The 21,517-nt window shown below is 49.0% G+C and overlaps 2 protein-coding genes across 6 annotated transcripts; one reads left to right on the top strand and one right to left on the bottom strand.

Moving 5' to 3' along the window:
- Window positions 1-23: 23 nt before the first annotated feature.
- LOC115561265 (MICAL-like protein 1) lies at window positions 24-6,941 on the bottom strand. Of its 4 annotated transcripts, none has more exons than XM_030381173.1 (13): window positions 6,703-6,941; window positions 6,392-6,488; window positions 5,765-5,901; window positions 5,033-5,446; window positions 4,887-4,932; window positions 3,114-4,524; window positions 2,757-2,861; window positions 2,217-2,343; window positions 1,731-1,821; window positions 1,557-1,630; window positions 977-1,091; window positions 671-714; window positions 24-405 (listed from the first exon to the last, which is right to left on the bottom strand). In XM_030381173.1, exons 4-13 carry the CDS (start codon window positions 5,271-5,273, stop codon window positions 296-298), a joined length of 2,364 nt encoding a protein of 787 aa, XP_030237033.1. In that variant the 5' UTR covers window positions 5,274-5,446; window positions 5,765-5,901; window positions 6,392-6,488; window positions 6,703-6,941; the 3' UTR covers window positions 24-295. The 4 variants fall into 4 exon arrangements, with proteins under 4 accessions (XP_030237033.1, XP_030237061.1, XP_030237051.1 ...); XM_030381201.1 differs by having other exon boundaries at window positions 2,217-2,304; XM_030381191.1 differs by having other exon boundaries at window positions 6,392-6,458.
- A 195-nt stretch (window positions 6,942-7,136) lies between these two features.
- Window positions 7,137-21,077, top strand: LOC115561278 (ADP-ribosylation factor-binding protein GGA1). 2 transcript variants are annotated; one of them, XM_030381214.1, is made up of 18 exons: window positions 7,137-7,382; window positions 8,088-8,172; window positions 8,983-9,058; window positions 9,396-9,494; window positions 9,964-10,087; window positions 10,542-10,642; window positions 10,736-10,816; window positions 12,777-12,917; window positions 13,205-13,286; window positions 13,496-13,609; window positions 13,976-14,122; window positions 14,450-14,523; window positions 14,923-15,128; window positions 17,628-17,663; window positions 17,831-18,042; window positions 18,688-18,857; window positions 19,020-19,130; window positions 19,617-21,077. In XM_030381214.1, the coding sequence occupies exons 1-18, from the start codon at window positions 7,337-7,339 to the stop codon at window positions 19,725-19,727; spliced, it is 2,016 nt and encodes a 671-aa protein (XP_030237074.1). In that variant the 5' UTR covers window positions 7,137-7,336; the 3' UTR covers window positions 19,728-21,077. The 2 variants fall into 2 exon arrangements, with proteins under 2 accessions (XP_030237074.1, XP_030237084.1); XM_030381224.1 differs by lacking the exon at window positions 17,628-17,663 and having other exon boundaries at window positions 7,225-7,382.
- Window positions 21,078-21,517: the final 440 nt, after the last annotated feature.

Genomic DNA, 21,517 nt, shown 5'->3' with positions numbered 1-21,517 from the left:
TTCCTCAACAAATTCTACATTCATTCATGAGCATTAATTTCTGAAAATATTTATTGAATAAATAGTGCAGAAAAGTACTGAAACTGTGGGCATATTTTGAATGCATACATACCGCTAAGTATGATTTGGATGAGGACCATTATTATTTTGGTCATGAGGACAAAACCTGCTTAAAAATGCAGTGTTGTATCTCCACATAACTGAAATCCCCTGATGATCGAAATATTGAATGGATCACGTATGATTATTCTCTTAAAGTGCAGAACACAGTCAGGTGTTCTGGACATATTTCAGTTCAGTTCTTCTTGTCCTTGGATTCTTGGGCGCCTAGCATCCGAAACACTTTCATGGGCTTGAACTTTCCTTTGGATTTCTTCAGCTCACTGAGTCCCCTTTTCTGGAATTCTGAAAACAAACATGCAGCAAAGACCACTGTTATAAATATAACAATCGTAAAATAAAGGTTTCTATCTTTTATTTAGAGGTATGCCATTTGTAGCACATGTCAACATCACTTGATAAAGATCACCCTGAATGTCACTGAATTTGTGGCAAAAATGTATTTTGGCAGGCTAGTTCAAAATCTGACTCAGAGATATGAACGCACTGGCATTGACTCAGAGTAGTCAGCTGTATGTAGCATAACCCTTATAAACATAATTCAGCCCACCTTGGTCTTTCATGGCTCCCAGCACAGAATCGTCTTCTTTTTCCCTGGAAAGAAAAACAACACCTTCACAATAGTTTCTCCGCACCCATTGCATACATTTTATATTAGGTCTTAATATTGTACATATTTTATTCCTAGGTCCTTTATTATTCATATATGTTTACTGTTATTTTTTAATGTGCAAACTTACCGTTAAATACAACAGTTTCATTCAGATGTCACTTTCACTTGAGTACTAAAACATGAAGTCGCTTTCACTTTCGAGTGACTGCCTCAGTAAAACAGCTAAGTATTAAGTGGGGTCACCTCTTGCGGTCTTCATCCAGGCTGCTGATGATCGCGTTGCGCTGCTCAATGACGGCCACCAGATCCTCCATCATCTTCTGCTCCTGGGCCTCTTCCTCAGCACTCCACTCACTCTCTGTCCAACACACACACACACACACACACCGTCCAACACACACACACACACACACACACACACACACACACACACACACACACACACACACACACACACACACACACACACACACACACACACACACACACACACAGTGTAACATACATATACACACAGTCCAACGCACACACACACACACACACACACACACACACACACACACACACACACACACACACACACACACACACACACACACACACACACACACACACACACACACACACACACACACACAAACACACACAATTTAAACGGTGACCCTATCTAAAGGAACGCATCAGGAAAAGACTGCTACCTGCTACCGGGAGATGACCTGTTTTACTGTACTTAGTTGTATAATATTCAGTAACTACAGTATAAGTCAGTCAGACAGACAGTTAGACGTGGACGTCAGCTACAGGTGAGGGTAGAGCGTCTCACCTGGTTTGATGAGCAGACATCGAAGCTTGTACTCCAGGTCAGCTTGCCTCTCCTCCAGCGTCTTCTGCTCTGTCCTGGAAACACAGCCACATAGAACACACACAAACCCTTCAGCCACCACACACAACCACTCAGGGAGTGGTCCCGGTTTGATGAGATATGTTTGTTACTTACAGGTGGGTGATCTCCGCCTCTCTGCGTAACAGCGTCTGTTTCTCCTGGATCAGAGCCATCCAGTCCGTCAGCATGGCCTCCTCTTCCTTTTCTTTAGATTCCATATAGACAATTATTAATAAAAGGCCTGCTATTTTGTCAGCATAAACGCATTTATTTGTCAAGCCCTTTTTGTTACTTTGAGCAACTTCTTTAGCACATTTGACTAGAACACAAACTAAACATTGAAACCCATAAAATAATATATAGATATTTAAAGTAACTATAAAACAAATATATAAAGTTGTCTTTAAAATTTCCCTTAGCAGAATTACTTTATCTCATGCTGCACTTCTGTTAGTAACCAGTGGTACCATCTAAAGCCCCAGTACTTCAACGCCCTCCTACCCACTACAATATACTATACGGAGAGTGGCTCTAGTAGCTCAGGTGCTAGGGCCTTCTGGTGGAAAAGTCCCTGGTTTGACTACACACAATAAAACACACTATTTCTGCAGTCTCTCAGCTTGCTCTCCAGCTGCGCGCCGCACAACTCCAGCTCCTCCAGTCGCGCGCTGACCTCTCCCAGCTCCCCCTGCAGGTCGTCAGTGGGAACGCATGCATCAGTTCGTACCTGAAATCATTCCTTTAACCGTTATTACTCCGTACAAATGGGACACACACATGCATTAAAAAACTAGAACAAAACGTGTCTTTAGGAAAATAAAAGTGTTTGTTCTCTTAAATAGTGCTTTGTAGATTAAAAATTAGCAGTACGATTTAAATTACTTGAGTTTTATCTGTTAGAAGTAACTTAGCCATCCAGCAGCTATTAGGGAGTGAAATGCTCTGTGAGAATAACAGTTGAGAAATTTCGATTTTAGACCGCTCTTGTTTCATTTCTGACACAAACAGGGCATCTCTTTTGAGTGCTTTGTCATTAAAGTGTCTTTATGCATGCTTTGATCCACATTAAAAACCTGAAACACAAGTCCGGAACCCGGAGGTGATAGGTGGATGTAAATGTGATGAACACACTCCGCCTACCTTCCTCTTGATTGGTGGAAAGCCGTAGCCTGGAGCCTGCGGGCGGCTGGAAAGGGAGGCCTGCATCGTGTTGGATCGAGGAACCGCAGGTCTTGGGTCGGGTCTCTACCAACATAGTCAACACAATAACATTAAACACATCAAAAAATGACAAATCCTTCAGCAATTCATTATTCAACTAATAAACACACACACTTTGTAGTCCTTCTACACTATGAACAACTTTGTTGAAATGACAGTGCACTCTCTCCCGCCCAATGGAAGCATCCATTTTATTTGGCTTATACACATATAAAATCAGGAAGATAATGTCACTCCCTTAGGAGGCCAGGCCGGGCTTCTGCACACATCTCTCACCTCGTTCAGGGACAGAGTCGTCCTGCCCTTCTTCAGGCCAGAGAAGATGGCCGGCACGGAGAAGCTCTTGGGGATGGAGGAGAGTCCAGGGGTTGCGGCAAACGCACCTGCGCACGCAGACTCCATCAAGCCCCCCACAGCAGGGCACTCACCCACGCCCGGTACCTCAGGACTGTCTCCAATGTCCGCTGAACGGCCCTGTCCGACAAAACTAGCTACATCAACACCTCTAGATAAGCCACCCAAGTTGTCAGACTGCGTTAAGTCTGGTTTGCCGAGCCTGCCGCCTACAGCAGGAAGATGAGAAGAACCAAGTGGATTAGCACCTGGTAGTCCGCTAATCAAAGGGCCACCCGCTAATCCAGGACTACTTGATAGAGCCATCAAGGTAGCTTGTCCCGCCGCCTCAGTTAACCCCTGTTCGATAGCTAAACCAGATAATCCCATTGGTACCTCAATGGGAGCAGGTAGACCTCTTTGGGCTGTTATATCCGCTCCCCTATCAATGGGCAATCCACATAAAGCATTCCCCAAGTCTGGTACCCCAGGAACCTCGCAACCTATGTCTGCAAAACTCCCTAGTCCTCCAGAACTAGCCGGAGCAGGTGGTGTGTACCCACTAGCTGAGCCACGGAGGCTAATCGTTCCTGCAAAGTCTGGCCTCCCACGCCCCCCTGCTGTGCCTGCCCCACCACCCGTGGCCCCTGCCTCTGGCACAGTCAGAGAACCAGGTGGATGAGCTCCTTCTACCGGTCCGCTCAGAAGGCCATCCTGGGTTGAGCTACCCAAACCAGGAGCGTTTGAGGAATCCATCGAGGCCGGTGCAATGACATGCACCCCAAGTCCACTCGCCAAACACACTGTCTGAGCTAACAAGGGAGTGTCTCCAAGCCCTTCAGGCAAACCTGCTGCTGTTGCTGCTGGAGATCCCCCAGGCCTATCCTGGTTACTTCCACCCAGACCAGGGGAGCTGTCAGTCTGAGCAGAGGGCGGGGACGGATCTTCACAAGGGGGTTTCTCTGATGGGGCCGGTCCATCAAATGGCGAGGCTACGCTACTAGTACTGGCTACATTAACCGCATTCGACCTATCCCTTGATCTCGGCTGGCCCGCAACATCCGACTTTTCTTTGGGGGGACTGGGGGCTTTCCTCGATTGGCTGGTGGGCTCAGAGCGCTTGGTTTGATTGGCTGGCTGTTTAGAAGCCTTTCGTCCAGCGATGTAGTTAGCCACCTTGTGGGCTTCGGCAAAGGGGTTGGGCGGGGCGACCCTGGCCTTGAACCATCCTCTGTGGTGGCCGGGCAGAGAGCTGGCCCATGGAGGGGTGAATGGAGACGGTGCAGGAGGGAGCTGGGTCCAGGGACCTGGATGGACCATGGTCATCCAAGGGTGCCGGCTTTTAGCTTTCAGGCTAGCGCAGCAAGGAAATGGGCGAGAAGGCCAGGATTAAGGTGCATAATAGGGATGTAGTTAGTAGACGATAAACAATTTAGTTTTTCGTTTTTCACTTCGTTTTTCAGGAAAAGGTATAAGGTCCTGCCCCCTCCAGGTTGGCTGAAGGGGGGTATCAGAGACCATTCAGACTCTTTTATTCCTTTTACTTATTATTTATTCTCACTTTATTTTATTCTACTCACACAAATAAAGATGACTGGACTCCCGCAATCAGATAATCACTGAGTTGGAAATATACACTTTAAAAACTTTTGATTTCATCTAAATGTATTTCGTAAAAAACACGGTCTAAACAATAACAAATGTATAACTGCTTACGTGGGATGAGGAGGGGTTGTAGGTTGGTTTGGATGGAATGAATTATCTGTACAGAAGGAAAGATAAAAAGGCAAACGTTGAGTTTGAGCATCCACATTAAACGTACACTGAGTCTCCAGCGTCCGGCTCACAGGTGGCCCACCCACCTGGAGGAGGCAGGATCCCTCTGGGGGGTCTTTTGGTCCTGGGGGCGGGAACTGGAGGTGCGGTAACGGGAGGCGTGGTAACGGGAGCCGTGGTAACGGGAGGCGTGGTAACGGGAGGCGTGGTAACGGGAGGCGTGGTAACGGGAGGCATGGTAACGGGAGGCATGGTAACGGGAGGCATGGTAGCCGGAGGCATGGTAACGGGAGGCCCGGGAACGGGAGGCGCTGGCGGCTTCGACATGCTTGACGTCGTTATGGCGACGACCCTCCACGGTGGGTTCCGGGCGATAACGGGAGTTTAACTCGCAACCTTCCCCGTGTGATGTAAACTCCGGGCCCGCGATCCACAATGTCTCCTCAGTGGCTGTCCGCAAAACTGTGGTAGGAGTGGACCTCTTCACCTTGACCTTTGACCTGAGAGGACGCAGATTATTACTGATGTTTATAAAAAGTAATTACAGTGAATACATATAAATGTATTCACTGATACATGATATAATCATTCAGGAGCAGGCAGGCAAGATGCCTACATGTAGGCTGTTGTCAGTTGGAATAAATTCCAGGTCCTTTCATTCCTCATAATTGTTCTAACAGAGTAAGGTAATGCTTGATGCACAAGAAAAGTAATGACCCTAATCCTTTCGAGTTAAAAAACAACCCAACCAAAACGAATTGCTTGCTTCAAAATAAAAGTCCCCTTTCGTTATCATCCGATCTCTTTCTGTGTTTTACCTGAAGTGTGGTGGCCGTCTATCCGCAAGGTTCTCCAGGGGGTCCTGCTCAGCAGAGCGTCCGTCGGCTCTATGGGAGGGAGCGGTCTGGCAGGTTCCAGAGCTCCGAGGAGGAGGAGACAGCCTGGTGTGTTGACACTGGGAGTGGAAGCGTTTACCCAGGAGCACCATTTTAATTTTCAATTATGCATTTTCCTTGGTTGATGTACTATAAATGCTTGCAAAGTTGACATGCTCTTGTTTCATGTATAAATATCCTTCTAAATATATCATATCAAACCGAGTTGGTCATCTTCATTACATAACTATTGCTCAGTGACATGGGGGGAGGGGGGGGGGTCTTAATTTGCTTGCCCATCACAAGGTCTGTGCACGGCCATGCTGATTAGGTTAAACAGAACCTGAGACCCTTTCTAATAGAATTTAATGGGATCAGGATCTCCTCTGTGTAACTCTTGAGCTGAAGCACTACATTCAGCTATACAGAGTTGAAGTGACGTGTAAGGATTCACACAAACCGTTGTTCATGCATTATACACTACATATGCATGCAAAACCAGTGCCATATACTACAGAAATCCGGGTTTAGTTCGGAATTGAGGGTTCAGGGGTCAGATGGTCCACTTACGGTAGATATGGTCTGTAGGTCTGGATTGTTGACCAGAAGAAAGCCGGACCGCCAGCGGGTCCATCTCCTGAGGGGGATTAGGCATCATGAGATTAACCTGCAGACAGAGAGCAATGCATTAATGGGTTCAGGGGTCGCAGTGTTGGTAAACAACACCGCCTCCTTGAGAGATGGTCGCAGAACGTTAAAAACTCCTCTTCATGTCTCAATAACAGTCAAGTCTCCAGAAAACGGTGCACAGGTGGTCGACTTTCTCGCCCTTAATACAAATTTACTGGGATTTAAACTTGCAAAATAAAACGACCGCTCACTAGTCCGTTGCACGGTGGTTTGTCCACAACTCTGCTGAAGCCATGCTGAACACCGTCTTCCTCAAATCCATTAACATATGAGAATCCTACAGAGACATGCATCGAAAAACATATTACATATCCATTGAATGGGCCAGCCTGCAGTATCAACAAGTCCGTTACTTCGTATCGGCTGCACACTTGACTTGTGGCTCTGCAGCTCGCAGCGGCTACATGCACGGCCGCGGTAACCCATGTCTGCCGCTAGAGGGAGACACATTTCAGGGCCTCTATAATTAGATAGAGAGGTCCTCCTGTTGCCTCTGCTCTGTCAAGTTTATTTTGAACGGGGGTGTGGCTCATTACTCCAGATCTTCTGAATGTTGTCCAAATGATTTACCAAGGTCCAAAATAGTTTCAGTGTTCAGTGTAATATAAGACGTTTTTTTTGATTGATTAAGTGATTTCATTGAATATAGGGTAACATTATAGATTCAATATAATCGGTTGATCTCCTGTGTCGAGTCACCAGAAGTCATCATCCACCAATTCGACACCGGTCTCAGATCCTGTCTGTCCAGGACGCGCTTCGTCAGCGCGTTCAGGTGATGGCCCAAATCTCGCGAGAACATCCAGGTTAACACAGATCCCGTCAATGATGGCTACACCGCCGGACGCCGAGAGTTTGGAGTCTCGCATTAGTGAGTATTTTAAACTACAACAACACCCGACAACCGTCCCTTAAGACACTAAAGTGTACAAACTGTTCGCCTTTGAACGGCTACCCATAAACGAGATAACGAGCGCTAAGACTGCCCACTATCCTCCCCGCCAGACTGCTAAAGAGCTAGCTTGCCTCTTAGCTTGTTGTGCTAGACAGCTGTCAACATAGCCCAGAGCAGGCGTTAGCAGGGCAGGGAGACATGGCATCAGAGGCATGGCTCCTCTACTGGGCCACTTATATACGGACACTCATAGGCAGGCTAGCTCCATTGTACTGTACATGGGGATGCGTGTGTCTTATCTGTAGGGTTCTGGGGATTGTCTATGTGTTGTGTCTATCTGTGTGTCTATGTTGTGTCTATGTGTTAGGTCCTGGGGCTGGTCTATGTGTTGGGTGCTAGGGGTTGTCTATCTGTTGTGTATATGTGGTGTGTCTATGTGCTGTGTCTATGGTGTTTTTATGGTGCTGGGGGGTTACATGGCACTCTGGTGTCAGATTCTATGAAGCAAGCAACTTGACATTCAGTAAATCAGATTGCTTTTAATAAAGTAATCTGAAATCCTCAACATTCGCGTCTTAGTGTAGAGATGACCAGTGCATGGGTAGGAAATGTCCCTTAGCGGCATCACAGTGGCGCCTTTGTCTGCCCTGCGGTATCATATTTTTTCTCCCATTATGACAGACAAAGCCACGAACCCTCTGAACAAGGACACGGACTGGGGGAGCATCCATGCCTTCTGCGATCAGCTCAACGGCGACCTGGAAGGGTGAGGGCGGGCCACTTCCAACTGTGGATGATGTACTGTGTTTCTGATTCGTGAGGAGTTTATGGTTCTGGGAAGGTTTGAAAGCCTTCACGTCTGTTAACAAAGTGTTAACAAATAAAAACAATTGAACTTGTTAACAGACTGCTTCTTAACAAAGTGTTTATGAAGATAAGACAACCCTGTTTTAATCCTGTGATAGGAATTCAGGCGTTGCAGAAGGATAGAACAGGAAATGTGCAGGCCAAGGCATAACAACAAAAACAGAAATATCCATATACACCGTTTCTGGCCAAAGTGGCCTATGCATACTTGCTTGGTGGTATATATATTTGTAGCTAATTCATTTCATGCTCCCTCGATTGATTTCAACAGATAATATTCATCCGGGCTCTATAAAGGAAATGACAATCCATTTCTATGACTCATCTTGCCACCTCTGCACACCCACACTGCTGTGCTTATAGTCCCTGTATTATTTGAAACGCTACCACACTTGATTTTATTTTGTCTCTGCTCCTACGGCTCGAGGCTGTGGTTGTGGAGTTCACCTTCCTTATTTCACTCACTGTCACGTGTGATGGATGCAGACTGTCTGGAAATACCAGATTATCACCTAGTTACACAACCGGCTATGACGGAGCTAACGGGGCCTCCTGCATCAATGAACCCTATCTAACAGTAGCTCAATCGCGTGGTGTGTGGTGTGTGTGTGTGTGTGTGTGTGTGTGTGTGTGTGTGTGTGTGTGTGTGTGTGTGTGTGTGTGTGTGTGTGTGTGTGTGTGTGTGTGTGTGTGTGTGTGTGTGTGTCAGACCTCAGCTGGCCACCCGACTCCTGGCCCACAAGATCCAGTCTCCCCAGGAGTGGGAGTCCATGCAGGCCCTGCTGGTGAGTGCTGGTGCTAGGGGGGGGGGGGGGGGGGGGGAGGGTCTGTCTGAGTTGGGTCCTGGAGGTCTCATGTCATATAGCGTAGAATTAACACTGCCAGGGTTGTGGGTTTCTATAGAGTGTGTGGCTCAGTTTTATATTTGTCTAAATTAGTCATGCTTGTGTTTTTGTTATTTGTACCTTTTAATCCTGGTGGGGCCTCTTGGACCAGATCAATATTGTAAATAAGAAATTGTTCTTAATGTTTTATCTGGAAAAATAAAGGTTAGGCTGTTGTCAGTTGGAATAAATTCCAGGTCCTTTCATTCCTCATAATTGCCTTCATGCACCTCTGCAGGTCCTGGAGAGGTGCATGAAGGCCTGTGGGAAGCGCTTCCACAGCGAGGTGGGCAAGTTCCGCTTCCTCAACGAGCTCATCAAGGTGGTGTCGCCCAAGGTAAGGCGCATGCGCATGCACACAGACGCACACAGACACAGTCGCGGGAAAACGCACGCACGCACGAGTACACACGCGCACAGTTATGTTGACACCCTATGTTCTGTGTAGTGTTATTGAATTGTCCTTTATATGGTGTCACTAACAAGTATGTTTTATATAAGAACACAGAATCAAAATGCATACACATGATATTCAAGATACAAAAAAATACAAAACATAGACGTAGAGCAGGATAAAACACACAACGGAAGCTACATCGTGAAAACATGAGGTCAGGTTTACATGAGGTCAGGTTTACATGAGGTCAGGTTTACATGAGGTCAGGTTTACATGAGGTCAGGTTTAGCGCCCCTGTCGTGTCACAAGCCCCATGTTTGACCCCTGACCCCCCTGGCGACCCGAGTACCTGGGCTTGGGGTCCCCATGAGCCCCATGGTTGACCTCTGACCCCCCCTGAACCCCCCAGTACCTGGGCTCGCGGTCCCCAGAGCCGGTGAAGCAGAAGGTTCTGGAGCTCATCTACAGCTGGACCCTGGGGCTGCCCGACGAGGCCAAGATCCTGGACGCCTACCAGATGCTGAAGAAACAGGGTCAGACGCGCACACACGCAGACGCACAAACAGACATTTGTGGGCATTTAAGATACATCCGTACCTTCACGACAAGACACAGGCTCACAACAAGCAGGTCTGATTGGATGAAGTTAAGGTGATGAGCTATGAATGTAACAAATTCAACCACAACAGCTTTGCTACATCGTTAAATGGCATGTTAAGTTCTTAGCATGTGGGCTGCAACTGTAGTGACTCCCACAGCAGTATGTTAAAGTAAAGAGCAAATGGGGAGGCAGCCAATAGGAAGCCAGCACTCCTGGGTCTAGTTGAGCCAGAAAGTCAAGCATCAGCTTAGAAATTGTTAAAAACAAGTTTAAAGTGTTTTGTACCATTTTGTGATAATCTTCTTCTCCTTCTCCTTCTCCTTCTCCTCCTTCTTAACGTCCTCCTCCTCCTCCTCCTCCTCCTCCTCCTCCTCCTCCTCCTCCAGGTATCGTCAAGCAGGACCCCGAGCTACCCCCTGACAAGATGCTGAACCCGCCCCCTCCCAGACCCAAGAACGCCATCTTTGAGGACGAAGAGAAATCCAAAGTCAGTCTCCCCTCTCCCCTCTCCCCGCCCTCTCCCTATCTGAACCTCTGGTGCTTCACAGAGGGTCTCACCTCTCTCCCATTGGCTGTCCAGATGCTGTCCCGCCTCCTGACCAGCACGCACCCAGACGACCTGAAGGCGGCCAACAAGCTCATCAAAGAGATGGTTCTAGAGGTGAGCTCTCCGCCGTCTGGGTAGCCTAACGCAGAGTGGACAGGTCCTGGATAGATCAGTCTACCAGCCTCCCCAGTGGACTGAAGCAAACGTCGCTCATCTATCCAGTACACATCTAGGTGGACACGCACCCTTGTGATGTCAGAAGGGGCAGATTTTCAAAACGGCTGGTAATGGCTAATCACGCTCACACCTGGTGGCGTGTCCTGGGACCTTTTAAGTCCCAAGCAGAAGGTGATGGGAGGTCCATCCCCAAGTCTGCCTGTAAGCATCCAACAGAAGGTAGCTAAGTCCATTGTGGTTTATAGCCACATAGACACAGAGAGGTAACAGAGAGAAATCATGCAGGTTTATCTGCACACCGTTAAACATGACTCTGTGCTGATTGTGGATCAGTTCCTCTAACGCTGGGATCATATTACAAAATGCAGAACCGATTCCAACACAGTTTTGCCTTCTCAGACCTAAAGTCGGTGTCCGGTGTGTCCTCCTTAACCTCTGAACTCTGTCACGGGTGTTTGTGAACCGCAAGACATCCGATCTGGCTGTCGTATCCTGTGTAGCCGTACAAAGATGGTCTGTTGTATCTCCTACGACGTGGACACGTCTAGTGTGCCTCTAGGCCAAGTCTTGGCAAGACTTGATGAGGCAATAATTGCCTGAATTGATTATTGTGAACATTGTGAAAGACCAAAATGACGTAGGGTCTGAACAGCAGTTCAAAGTAGGGTTGGTCGAAAATGTAAAATATTCTTGACCGACCACCGAGCCTAATTAACCGGTTAATGCCGGTTAACCGATCAGATTCAAATGTGCAATTTGAAATAACAGCCATTTCGAGCCGCGCCTGCCGCCTGCTATTTCGTAATTCATCTCTCTACCGTTCTGCCTCCGACTCACACACAAACACTCTCCGAGTGAGAGGCAGTGGGTCTAACCGCGGCACGACCTGTGTTTGAATTGAAACACGAGGCATGCTTACTGCAAGTTGACCGTGTGTAGAGAGACGGGGCCAATCGGAAGAGGGCATTTGAAACATTGCCGCGGCTCATTTAAGAAAATGACAGCTCCGAAGAGACGCCGCTTGTTGAGTTTGGGGGAGACGGAAAAATCTAGTGTGAGGGATCATTTTTTTCACTCCACACAAAAAGATCTTGGAATGAGATGGCTAACTGTAGTCTTATAAAGTTTAGTCTACTGTCCATAATAATTTAGAGATCATATTCTCCGCCGCTCGCATGCGGGAATAATAAAGACTTGACGAGAAATTAAACAGTGGGCTAGAGTCGCGGTGTCCGTCCAACTTCCAATAAGTCACCTCATCTGATCATCTTTTTGTGTGAGGTGAAACCAACACACACTCCGCAGTCCACACTGACCCCAATTTTTTTTTAAGCGACAAGATTGATCGGTTAACGTTGATACGGTCAACCATCGGTCAAACGGTCATCGGTTAACGTCCCTAGTTCAAAGTGAAAGAGTTTTCTGCGTGAGGGTGTAGGTTGGCCATGAGTCAACGAGAGAATGGGATTAAGCGTTTCTTCATGGAGAGAAAATGGCGTCTTCTCTCTTCTATTGTCATTTGGAGTTTTCTTTCCTTTCCTGGTGTAACGGGAGCCCTGCTCCCTTTCGTCTCCCTCCCTCCTGTCCCTCCCATCTCTTTCCCCTGGGTAGATGATCTGTTCTGCCTATTTATGTCAGCCTCTATCTCTGCCTGCTTCTCTCTCGCTCTCGCTCTCTCTCTCGCTCTCTCCCTAGCTCTCTCTCTCTGTCTGCCTCCCCCCTCTCTCCTTCTCACCCCTCCCTCTCGGCCTGTCTCCCCCCTCTCTCTCTCTGTCTGTGTGTCCCCCCCCCCTCTCTCTCTCCCCCTTCCTTGGGGGCAGTGGTACCCTAGTTTTGTCTTTCATTGTTGCTGGGCTCATATTTTTTGTGTGTGTGTGTGTGTCTGTCCGTCTCCCAGGACCAGCGGCAGGCGGAGAAGGTGTCCAAGCGGGTGAGCACCATCGAGGAGGTGAAGGAGAGTGTGGGGCTGCTGTCCCAACTGCTGCAGGAGTACCATCCCGCCGCCCCCAGCACGCCGGGCAACGCAGAGCTGCTGCAGGTACACACACACACACACACACACACACACACACACACACACACACACACACACACACACACACACACACACACACACACACACACACACACACACACACACACACACACACACACACACACACAGAGCAACGCAGAGCTGCTGCAGGTACACTCACACAAAGAGACACAGATGCACACACGTTTTTTTTGTGTGGGTGAGCTGTGTTATGTTCACATGCATCTGTGTGTGTGTTACTTTGAGTTGCTGTGTATAGATTGTAACCTATTGTGTGTGTGCGCGTGTAGGACCTGTATCAGCGCTGTGAGAAGATGCGTCCCACTCTGTTCCGTCTGGCCAGCGACACGGAGGACAACGACGAGGCCCTGGGTGAGTGGGGACCAGTGTGTCCAGGCCACTGGGTAGACTGGGGGGCTGACCTGTGGCGAAGGAGGCTCATCGGGTCGTGGCGAGCGAGGCTCATCCTGACCTCTGACCCGGTCTGTCCTCTTTGACCTCTGACCCGGTCTGTCCTCTTTGACCTCTGACCCGGTGGGTCCTCCTCGACCTCTGACCTCTGACCCGGTCTGTCCCCTCAGCGGAGATCCTGCAGGCCAACGACAGCCTGACGCAGGTCATCAACCAGTACAAGCTGCAGGTCAGGGGGGAGGAGGTCAACGGAAACACAGCGGGGGACGCACACAGACAGACAGGTACCCTCATACTCACACACACACAACATAACACACAGACACACAGGTAAACACACACACACACAACGCACACACACAGACGTACAGGTACGGACACGCACACACACATAGGTATGGACCCAGTACACGCAACACAACACCGGTACGAACACACACAGCACAACACACAGACACACAGGTACGGGGACACGCACACACAGGTACGCACTCACACACACGCACAGACACACAGGTACGGACACACACAACACACTGACACACGGGTACGGACTTACAGACGCACAGACACACAGGTACAGACACATACAACACAATACACAGACACTGTGCTTGAGAGTTCACCAACCTCGATCCTATTGGTCGCAGGGGGGAGTACGGCGCTGCTCGACCTATCAGGCTTGGACACGTCGCCTCAGTCCCCGCCCTCGTTCCCAGAGTTCCCCTCCCCCACAGACGCCTTCCACGCCCCCGAAACGGGCATCAGTCTCCTTGACGATGAACTCATGTCGCTAGGTAACAGCATAACCTCTGACCTCTATATGATATTGACTGATCAAAACAAACTTTAAAATTAGCTTTTAAATGTAGCTATGTGAGTCCGATTGAGGTTTATTTTAAACTAAACTTTTTTGAATGTTCTTTTATGTTATTGCAGTTTTATATAAAGATATAACTTCATTGATCCCAGTTTGGTATATCGAGTGTCACAGCAGAAAGTACATAAAAATCGATTTAAATACACAGAAAATGTTTGTAGTGCCACACATGAAGTTAGTTTGATTGATTGATTGACGGTACTCAGGATGACAGACCGTACTAATCCCGGGTTGTGCCCCCCAGGGTTGAGTGAAGGCACCCACACGTCGAACGCCCCCTCCCATCCCGAGGACTCGACCGCCTGGGACTCCTTCCAGGTCAGAGGTCACCGCTCCGGTTTTTCAGAGGATCTTTAGGGTTGCACCATGTGACCTCATGTAACATTAATGTGCACAAATGTAGTGATGTTTTACTAAGGATCAATCAGTTGGGTTGGGGGAGCGGTAGTTTAGTGGCTATTGTGTTTGATGTACAAATCCATATTAGCTTACAACCGCTCTGTTTATTTTGGTTATTTTACAAAGGTCGTTATCTTTAGGCGCCAATCAAAATGTATCTGGACGCGATCAGCTAGACCGATCGAGAATATAAATAAACACACCTCTACTGCTAAACGGAGGGAGGTCAGCCGTTCTATAATTTAACACAACAGAACGACCGTGACGGTCTATGTCCACAGTGAGAGCCGTCTGACCTCTCCCTCCGTCTCCCTCCAGTCGTCTGACAGCATAGAAGCAGACATCCCGGCCGCCCCCAGCCTCCTGAGCCCAGACCCGCCCTCACACACACACCTGCCTCCCTCCGGCCCCGCCCCCGCCGGCTCTAGCTCCGCCCCCTCTACCTCCGCCCTGGACGAGCTGGACCTGCTGGGGAAGACGCTCCTCCAGCAGTCCCTCCCCCCCGACAGCCTGCATGTCAAATGGTAATCACCGCGGTCACTCACGAGGACCAGGTCACATGTTGTTCACAGCTGTTACTAACGAGGTTCAGGTCACGTGGTAATCACAGCTGTCACTAACGAGGACCAGGTCACATGGTGTTCACCTGTAACTAACGAGGTTCAGGGCACATGGTAATCACACCTGTTGCTAACGAGGGCCGGGGTCACATGGTGTTCACAGCTGTTACTAACGAGGTTCAGGTCACGGGGTAATCACAGCTGTCACTAACGAGGACCAGGTCACATGGTGTTCACCTGTTACTAACGAGGTTCAGGTCACATGAAAATCACAGCTGTCACTAATAGGGATGTCCGATATTGGCTTTTTTGCCGATATCCGATATGCGATATTGTCCAACTCTAAATTTTCGATTCCGATATCAGCCGATACCGATGTCGATATTTGGGTTATTTTTCCTCAAACCTAATTTAGGTAACATTACATTTCTCCTGTTGTGGAATTAACACAACATGCTTAATGTTATTGTGATGCCCCACTGGATGCATTCTTGAATGCAACAAGGCTTTCCAAATGTTAACGTTGTCTGTGCAAAATAAGAAAAATACTTCAACTTAATTTAAGGGAAAAGTGCCATGTTTTTTTTTTTTTTTTTTTTTTTTTTTTGTTTTTTTTAAAAATCCGATACCGATATTGACCGATATTACATTTTTATGCTAATATCGGGCCGATAATATCGGTGGGCCGATAATATCGGACATCTCTAGTCACTAATGAGGTTCACATGCCTGATAGGCGTAACGAAGTGTCTGCGAAAAAAAATAAATAAAAAATAATCAGGTTCGCGTGATCTGACACAAAAATGTAAAAAGTAAAAATCAGGTTTGCGTGATCTGAACGCGTGTGAACACGCGTTCAGTTCAAAAGCGACGGGGCGGCACGACTCAATACATATCAACATATCGACACATCAACATATCGACACGTTCCAGACGCCTGTCGTCTGGAACGCATCTATACATTGATTTTGTATGGAGTGACTTTTGGTGTGAACGCGGCTTGAGAGGCGCTTTCACTATACTCTCTCTACTTTTCACTCTAGCGTCACTCCACGTGGGAATGTGTTTTGTGTTTACCTACAGTGTAGTAGCCTACAGTATGATCAGAGAGCCTATTGAGAAGGATAAAGGATCTTTGATATGATCACTAGCTGCGTTTACATGGACACATCTGATCCGAATAGAAGTGGAAGAACAGCTCAATCGGAATACAATTCTCTAAGGAAATATAATTCTGTGCGGAATAGAGGTTTAGTCCGCCATAACATGTATACACTTATTCCGATTAGTTTTAGGTGGCTGCGGCTACTTTTTAACTGAGCAGCTGCAGTAGTTCTCAATTGGTCCACTCCGTCTGTACTTTTATGCACACCGAACTTGACCGCTGTCAAGGAAAGTGGATTTCTTGCCTGATTCACGTCATTCTTCACTTTTGTTTCGTTTTTGCAAGGAATTGTTTCGTTTTGGCAAGGAGCCGTGTAATAAGCAGGATAATTTATAGAACGTCACCGGTCATTATTGAAAATAATACCCTTCAGGGCGAGGCAAGACAACGCTTCGTGTCGGGGTCCAGTTCGCCCTGTCTGGGCTTATTTTCCTGATAATGACCGGCGTTCTGTACAACATTATCCCTTACATACATCATATAAGTCCAGACCAACATAACGGTTGTGCCCGAGAGACATACGAACGTACGCTTACCACTGTTGTAAATGCCATATATACAGTACATTCAGGATCCCAAGAGCTCTGGGCCCCTCACAAAGATGCTACTGTAATATAGGCTTATATTGGGATGTTCATCTCATCTCTTAATGTTGTCCATTTATTTCCACAAAATTCACCAGAATCTATAATTTAAGGGTCTATTTATCAAAATGTTCTCCCAGGGGAACATACCCCTGGATCCCGCTTGACTATTATGTTGATCAGGGCATATATCTTGGCTTAGGGGCCCGCTAACCTCCCAGGGAAAAAGGTTCAGGCTCAGGATTTTTTTTCTACTATCACCCCTGGGTTCAGGTCATATGGTGTTCACAGCTGTCACTAACGAGGTGGAGGTCATATGGTATTCACATGGTCACATGGTGTTAAAAGCTCTAACGAGGTTCAGGTCACATATTCACCTGTTACTAACGAGGATCAGGTCACATGGTAATCACACCTATTACTAACGAGGTTCAGGTCACATTGTCTTCACCTGTCACTAACGAGGTTGAGGTCATATGGTATTCACATGGTCACATGGTGTTCACACGTCTTACTAACGATGATCAGATCACATGGCCTAGTCTGTGGGGCATGTATCTATTGACCGTAATAAGTGAAGCAGATGTTTTCCCGCTTTGATCACCGAATATTTAACGAATTTGAATATTGGATTACAAAAAGATCTTAAAAAAACGTGTACAATTCACTTGCATGGTTAATATGCATGGACGTAATACTGTTGGGATTCCCCAGGGGGGCGCAAGAAGGCTGGAACAACGACAAGAGAAGGTAATGCCACGTGGCTTTGTACCTTCAGTGTAAGATGCTTTGAAACAGAGCATCTGCTTAGTGACCGTAGTTAGAAGTACACCGTAGTACCCATCAGGTCAGTGTAATGGACAGCGTTCCAGCGGTGAGGTGACGCTCCACGTCTCCGGCTTGTCTTTGTGCTCCAGGGACCGGCAGCAGGTCAAGCCCACCCTCAGAGACCTCCAGAGCAAGTCCGGCTCCAGTGTGACGCCCAGCCCCATCCCGGCCTTCTGCGCCGAGCAGCCTGGGCCTCTCCTGAGCGCTCAGGCCAGCCTCGGGCCCGCCCTGCTGGACTCGCCGCCGGCCCCGGAGGTCACCCTGAAGAATGTATTCGTGCCTCTAGAGTCTATTCGGCCGAGTAAGTCCCAGTTGACCTACCCCGGGTCCCGAGAGGTGGAGAGCCCAGCTCACCACGGGAGGCGGGGATTTGAAGGGAGGGTGTGGTCCTTAGAACAGCGAGGAGGAACGCTTTCCTCTGCTGTGGTCTCTTTTTCAGTAGTTTGACATGAGACAAATCCCCTCAGGAACTATTTACACAAAAAAAGCAGTTCGGAAAGCACAAAAGTGAAAAGAATAGAGCAACTCCTCCTCTTCCTCCTCCTCCTCCTCACTCCCTCTTCCTCCTCCTCCTCCTCACTCCCTCTTCTTCCTCCTCACTCCCTCTTCCTCCTCCTCCTCCTCACTCCCTCTTCCTCCTCCTCTTCCTCCTCCTCCTCACTCCCTCTTCTTCCTCCTCCTCCTCACTCCCTCTTCTTCCTCCTTCTCCTTACTCCCTCTCCTCTTCTTCCTCCTCACTCCCTCTTCTTCCTCCTCCTCATTCCCTCTTCTTCCTCCTCCTCACTCCCTCTTCTTCCTCCTCCTCACTCCCTCTCCTCCTCCTCCTCCTCCTCCTCCTCCTCCTCCTCCTCCACACTACCTCTGCTTCTTCCTCCTCCTCCTCCTCCTCCTCCTCACTCCCTCTTCTTCCTGCTCCTCCTCCTCCTCCCCCCCCCCCCCCCTCCAGGCAGCCTCCTGCCTGTGACGGTGTTTGATGGCCACAGCCTGCGGGTTCTGTTCCACTTCGCCCGGGACCCCCCTGCAGAGCGGCCTGACGTGCTGGTGGTCATCCTGTCCATGCTGTCCTCCGCCCCGCTGCCCGTCACGCACATCAGCCTGGAGGTCACCACGCCCAAGGTCAGCCCCCCGCAAGGGTCACGGGGCACTCTGCCTTTTGTGTCAGCCTCTCTGTCTGTCTGTCTGTCTGTCTGTCTGTCTGTCTGTCTCCCCCCTCTCTGTCTGTCTCCTCTCTCTCTCTCTCTGTCTCTCTCTCTCGTTGACTGGTCTCCTCCCTCTCAGTGTATGGCGGTGAAGCTGCAGCCCCCCTCGGGGACAGATCTCCCGGCCTTCAACCCCCTGCTGCCCCCCGCCGCCGTCACCCAGGTGCTGCTGCTGGCCAACCCCGACAAGGTGAGCTACGCACACGCAGGCACACACACACACACACACACACACACACACACACACACACACACACACACACACACACACTGACGCACACAGTCAAACACTGACGCTTGTACACACAGTGACACCCACACACACTCTAACAGTGACGCACACACACACACACAGTGACGCACACAGTCAAACACTGACACACACACACACACACACACACAGTGACACACACAGTCAAACACTGTCGCACACCAACAGCCCCGCAAAGACAATCACCTGGGATCACCTGTATAGAAGTCTCTGCTCAAATGAACGGAGGTAATATCTCTGCTCAGCACTGGGTGTTCATCTGGCCCCTGGTCTGACCTCGATGACCGTAGACCAGAGGACGACCAGGCGGGCGGGGCGGTGCTCGTAGTTCGACATCCCTAGGGAGGGGACATGGCTCCCGGTAGCAGGCGTGTAACCCCCCCCCCCCCCCCGTCTCTGTTCCAGGAGAAGGCCAGCCTGCAGTACACTCTGAGCTTCACCCTTGGAGGGCAGCGGCACGCCGAGAGGGGCACCGTGGACCAGTTCCCCCCCGCCGACACCTGGGGCGCCCTATAGCGCCCCAACCCCCCCGGACAGACTCTCTCTGCTTCCTCAGTGACTCTTTAGACCCAAGGACACCCTCTGCAGGACCCCCTACATCCCAGATCCCCCCCCCCCCCCCCCCCCCCCCCCGGCAGTCTCTCTGCTTCCTCAGTGGCTCTTTGATTAAAACACTCCTCATTCGACACTATTCTTTCTCCTCTTCTCCTTCCTTCCGTGATGCCGGTCGCTCTCTCCTCCTCCTCGTCCGACCGCATCTTGTTCCTGTGAATCTGGGTTCTTGTGTTCCTGCTCTGTTTTCGTGTGATGGGTCGATGCGGAGATGGAAACGGGGGTGGGGGGGGTGTAGGGATTCTCCTGTTGTGTTGAATCATGCGTGTGTGGTTTTAACCGGCCCATCTCCATAGTTACAGTAAACACTACTGTTTATCTGCACGCCGGTCCTGTCCTGAACTCCAGTCCTCCGCATCACTTCAGCGTTGCAACAGAGAGGGGGAAACAAGCTCAGATTCTTCGCTTCTCTTGAGTTTCTCCTGCTGGCCTGTGAGGGATGAATATCAACTAAATCAATTTTGGGGAAAAAAAAGACACTGACTAGTAAAGGTTCCCGTGTCTGGACGAGCAGATGACCCTGGTGAGGTTCATTCTGCCATGTGTGCCTGTGTTGCAGTTTCACTTCTTTGGTTTCTCGTTAATCGTCGTGCTGCCACCCGAAACCTGGGTCACCCCCCGACCCCTCCCCGATCCCGAGTCCGACTCCTTCCCATCGTCACAGCGCCCACAACGGTCGTTTTACCGGGTGAGATCTGAAGCCCCCGCCAGAATCACATCAACATCAGTTTACAGTGAAACACTGTCCCCATCTCCCCTCCTCCGGACCCCCTGGCCTGGTCTACAGGCCAGTGGTTCCTCCGGTTCCCCAGGTGTGGTTCCTCTGGTTCCTCTAGTTCCCCTGGTCTGGTTCCTCTAGTTCCTCTGGTTACTCTGGTTCCTCTAGTTCCCCTGGTCTGGTTCCTCTGGTTCCTCTGGTTCCCCTGGTCTGGTACCTCTAGTTCCCCTGGTCTGGTTCCTCTAGTTCCCCTGGTCTGGTTCCTCTGGTTCCTCTAGTTCCTCTGGTTCCTCTAGTTCCCCTGGCCTGGTTCCTCTAGTTCCTCTGGTTCCTCTAGTTCCCCTGGTCTGGTTCCTCTGGTACCTCTAGTTCCCCTGGTCTGGTTCCTCTAGTTCCTCTGGTTCCTCTGGTCTGGTCTGCATGCCAGTCCTCTGATCACATTCCTTGTACATACCAGCGGGGGTGGAGCTGTGCACTAATAATATATATACATCAAGGAAAATAAAACAGTCTTTATCTTGGCAATATGGTTTGGATTTTGTCTCGTGCCTGGGTTGATGTCAGTTAATTATATTTAATTATATTTAGAGAATGTATGTCATATTAAATAACATAACTTAAGAGGGGTCGAGGCCTGTTTTTCTGACCCCTTATTGCTGTTACCATTCAGTTGGTCTTGATTTACTCCCCTTGACGAGGTTTAATTTGCATAGCAAGACTGAGGACAGAGTATGAGCACCGGTGGTGTTCAGGGCCGAACCCAGACATGGCTCGTCATATTGTTAGACCCTTGACCCTTGTGTCATGTAAACACAACAGGGGTTATTTAGTTGCAGTGGCCAACAGCAGCAAAGCTCTATTTGCTGACTGCTACCGAGGCATTCTGATCTGTTCATTTAAACTCTTAATTTATTTAATTGGTCAACTATTGATGTAGCATCTGTTAATTGGATGATTATGTGTCCAATCCAAGCTA

The sequence above is a fragment of the Gadus morhua genome, chromosome 2 (genome assembly GCF_902167405.1).
Source record: "Gadus morhua chromosome 2, gadMor3.0, whole genome shotgun sequence".
NCBI lineage: Eukaryota > Metazoa > Chordata > Actinopteri > Gadiformes > Gadidae > Gadus > Gadus morhua.
This window is presented reverse-complemented; position numbering and strand designations above follow the sequence as displayed.

Coding starts and splice junctions, on each gene's coding strand:
- LOC115561265 (XM_030381184.1), bottom strand. CDS start 5,273: ATGTCGAAGCCGCCAGCGCCTCCCGTTCCCGGGCCTCCCGTTACCATG. Junction 2,862..3,113: donor CGACTCTGTCCCTGAACGAG/GTGAGAGATGTG, acceptor CTATGTTGGTAG/AGACCCGACCCAAGACCTGC. Junction 1,822..2,216: donor GCTGAGAGACTGCAGAAATA/GTGTGTTTTATT, acceptor TGGAATCTAAAG/AAAAGGAAGAGGAGGCCATG.
- LOC115561278 (XM_030381214.1), top strand. CDS start 7,337: ATGATGGCTACACCGCCGGACGCCGAGAGTTTGGAGTCTCGCATTA. Junction 10,088..10,541: donor CCAGATGCTGAAGAAACAGG/GTCAGACGCGCA, acceptor CTCCTCCTCCAG/GTATCGTCAAGCAGGACCCC. Junction 17,664..17,830: donor TGGAACAACGACAAGAGAAG/GTAATGCCACGT, acceptor TTTGTGCTCCAG/GGACCGGCAGCAGGTCAAGC.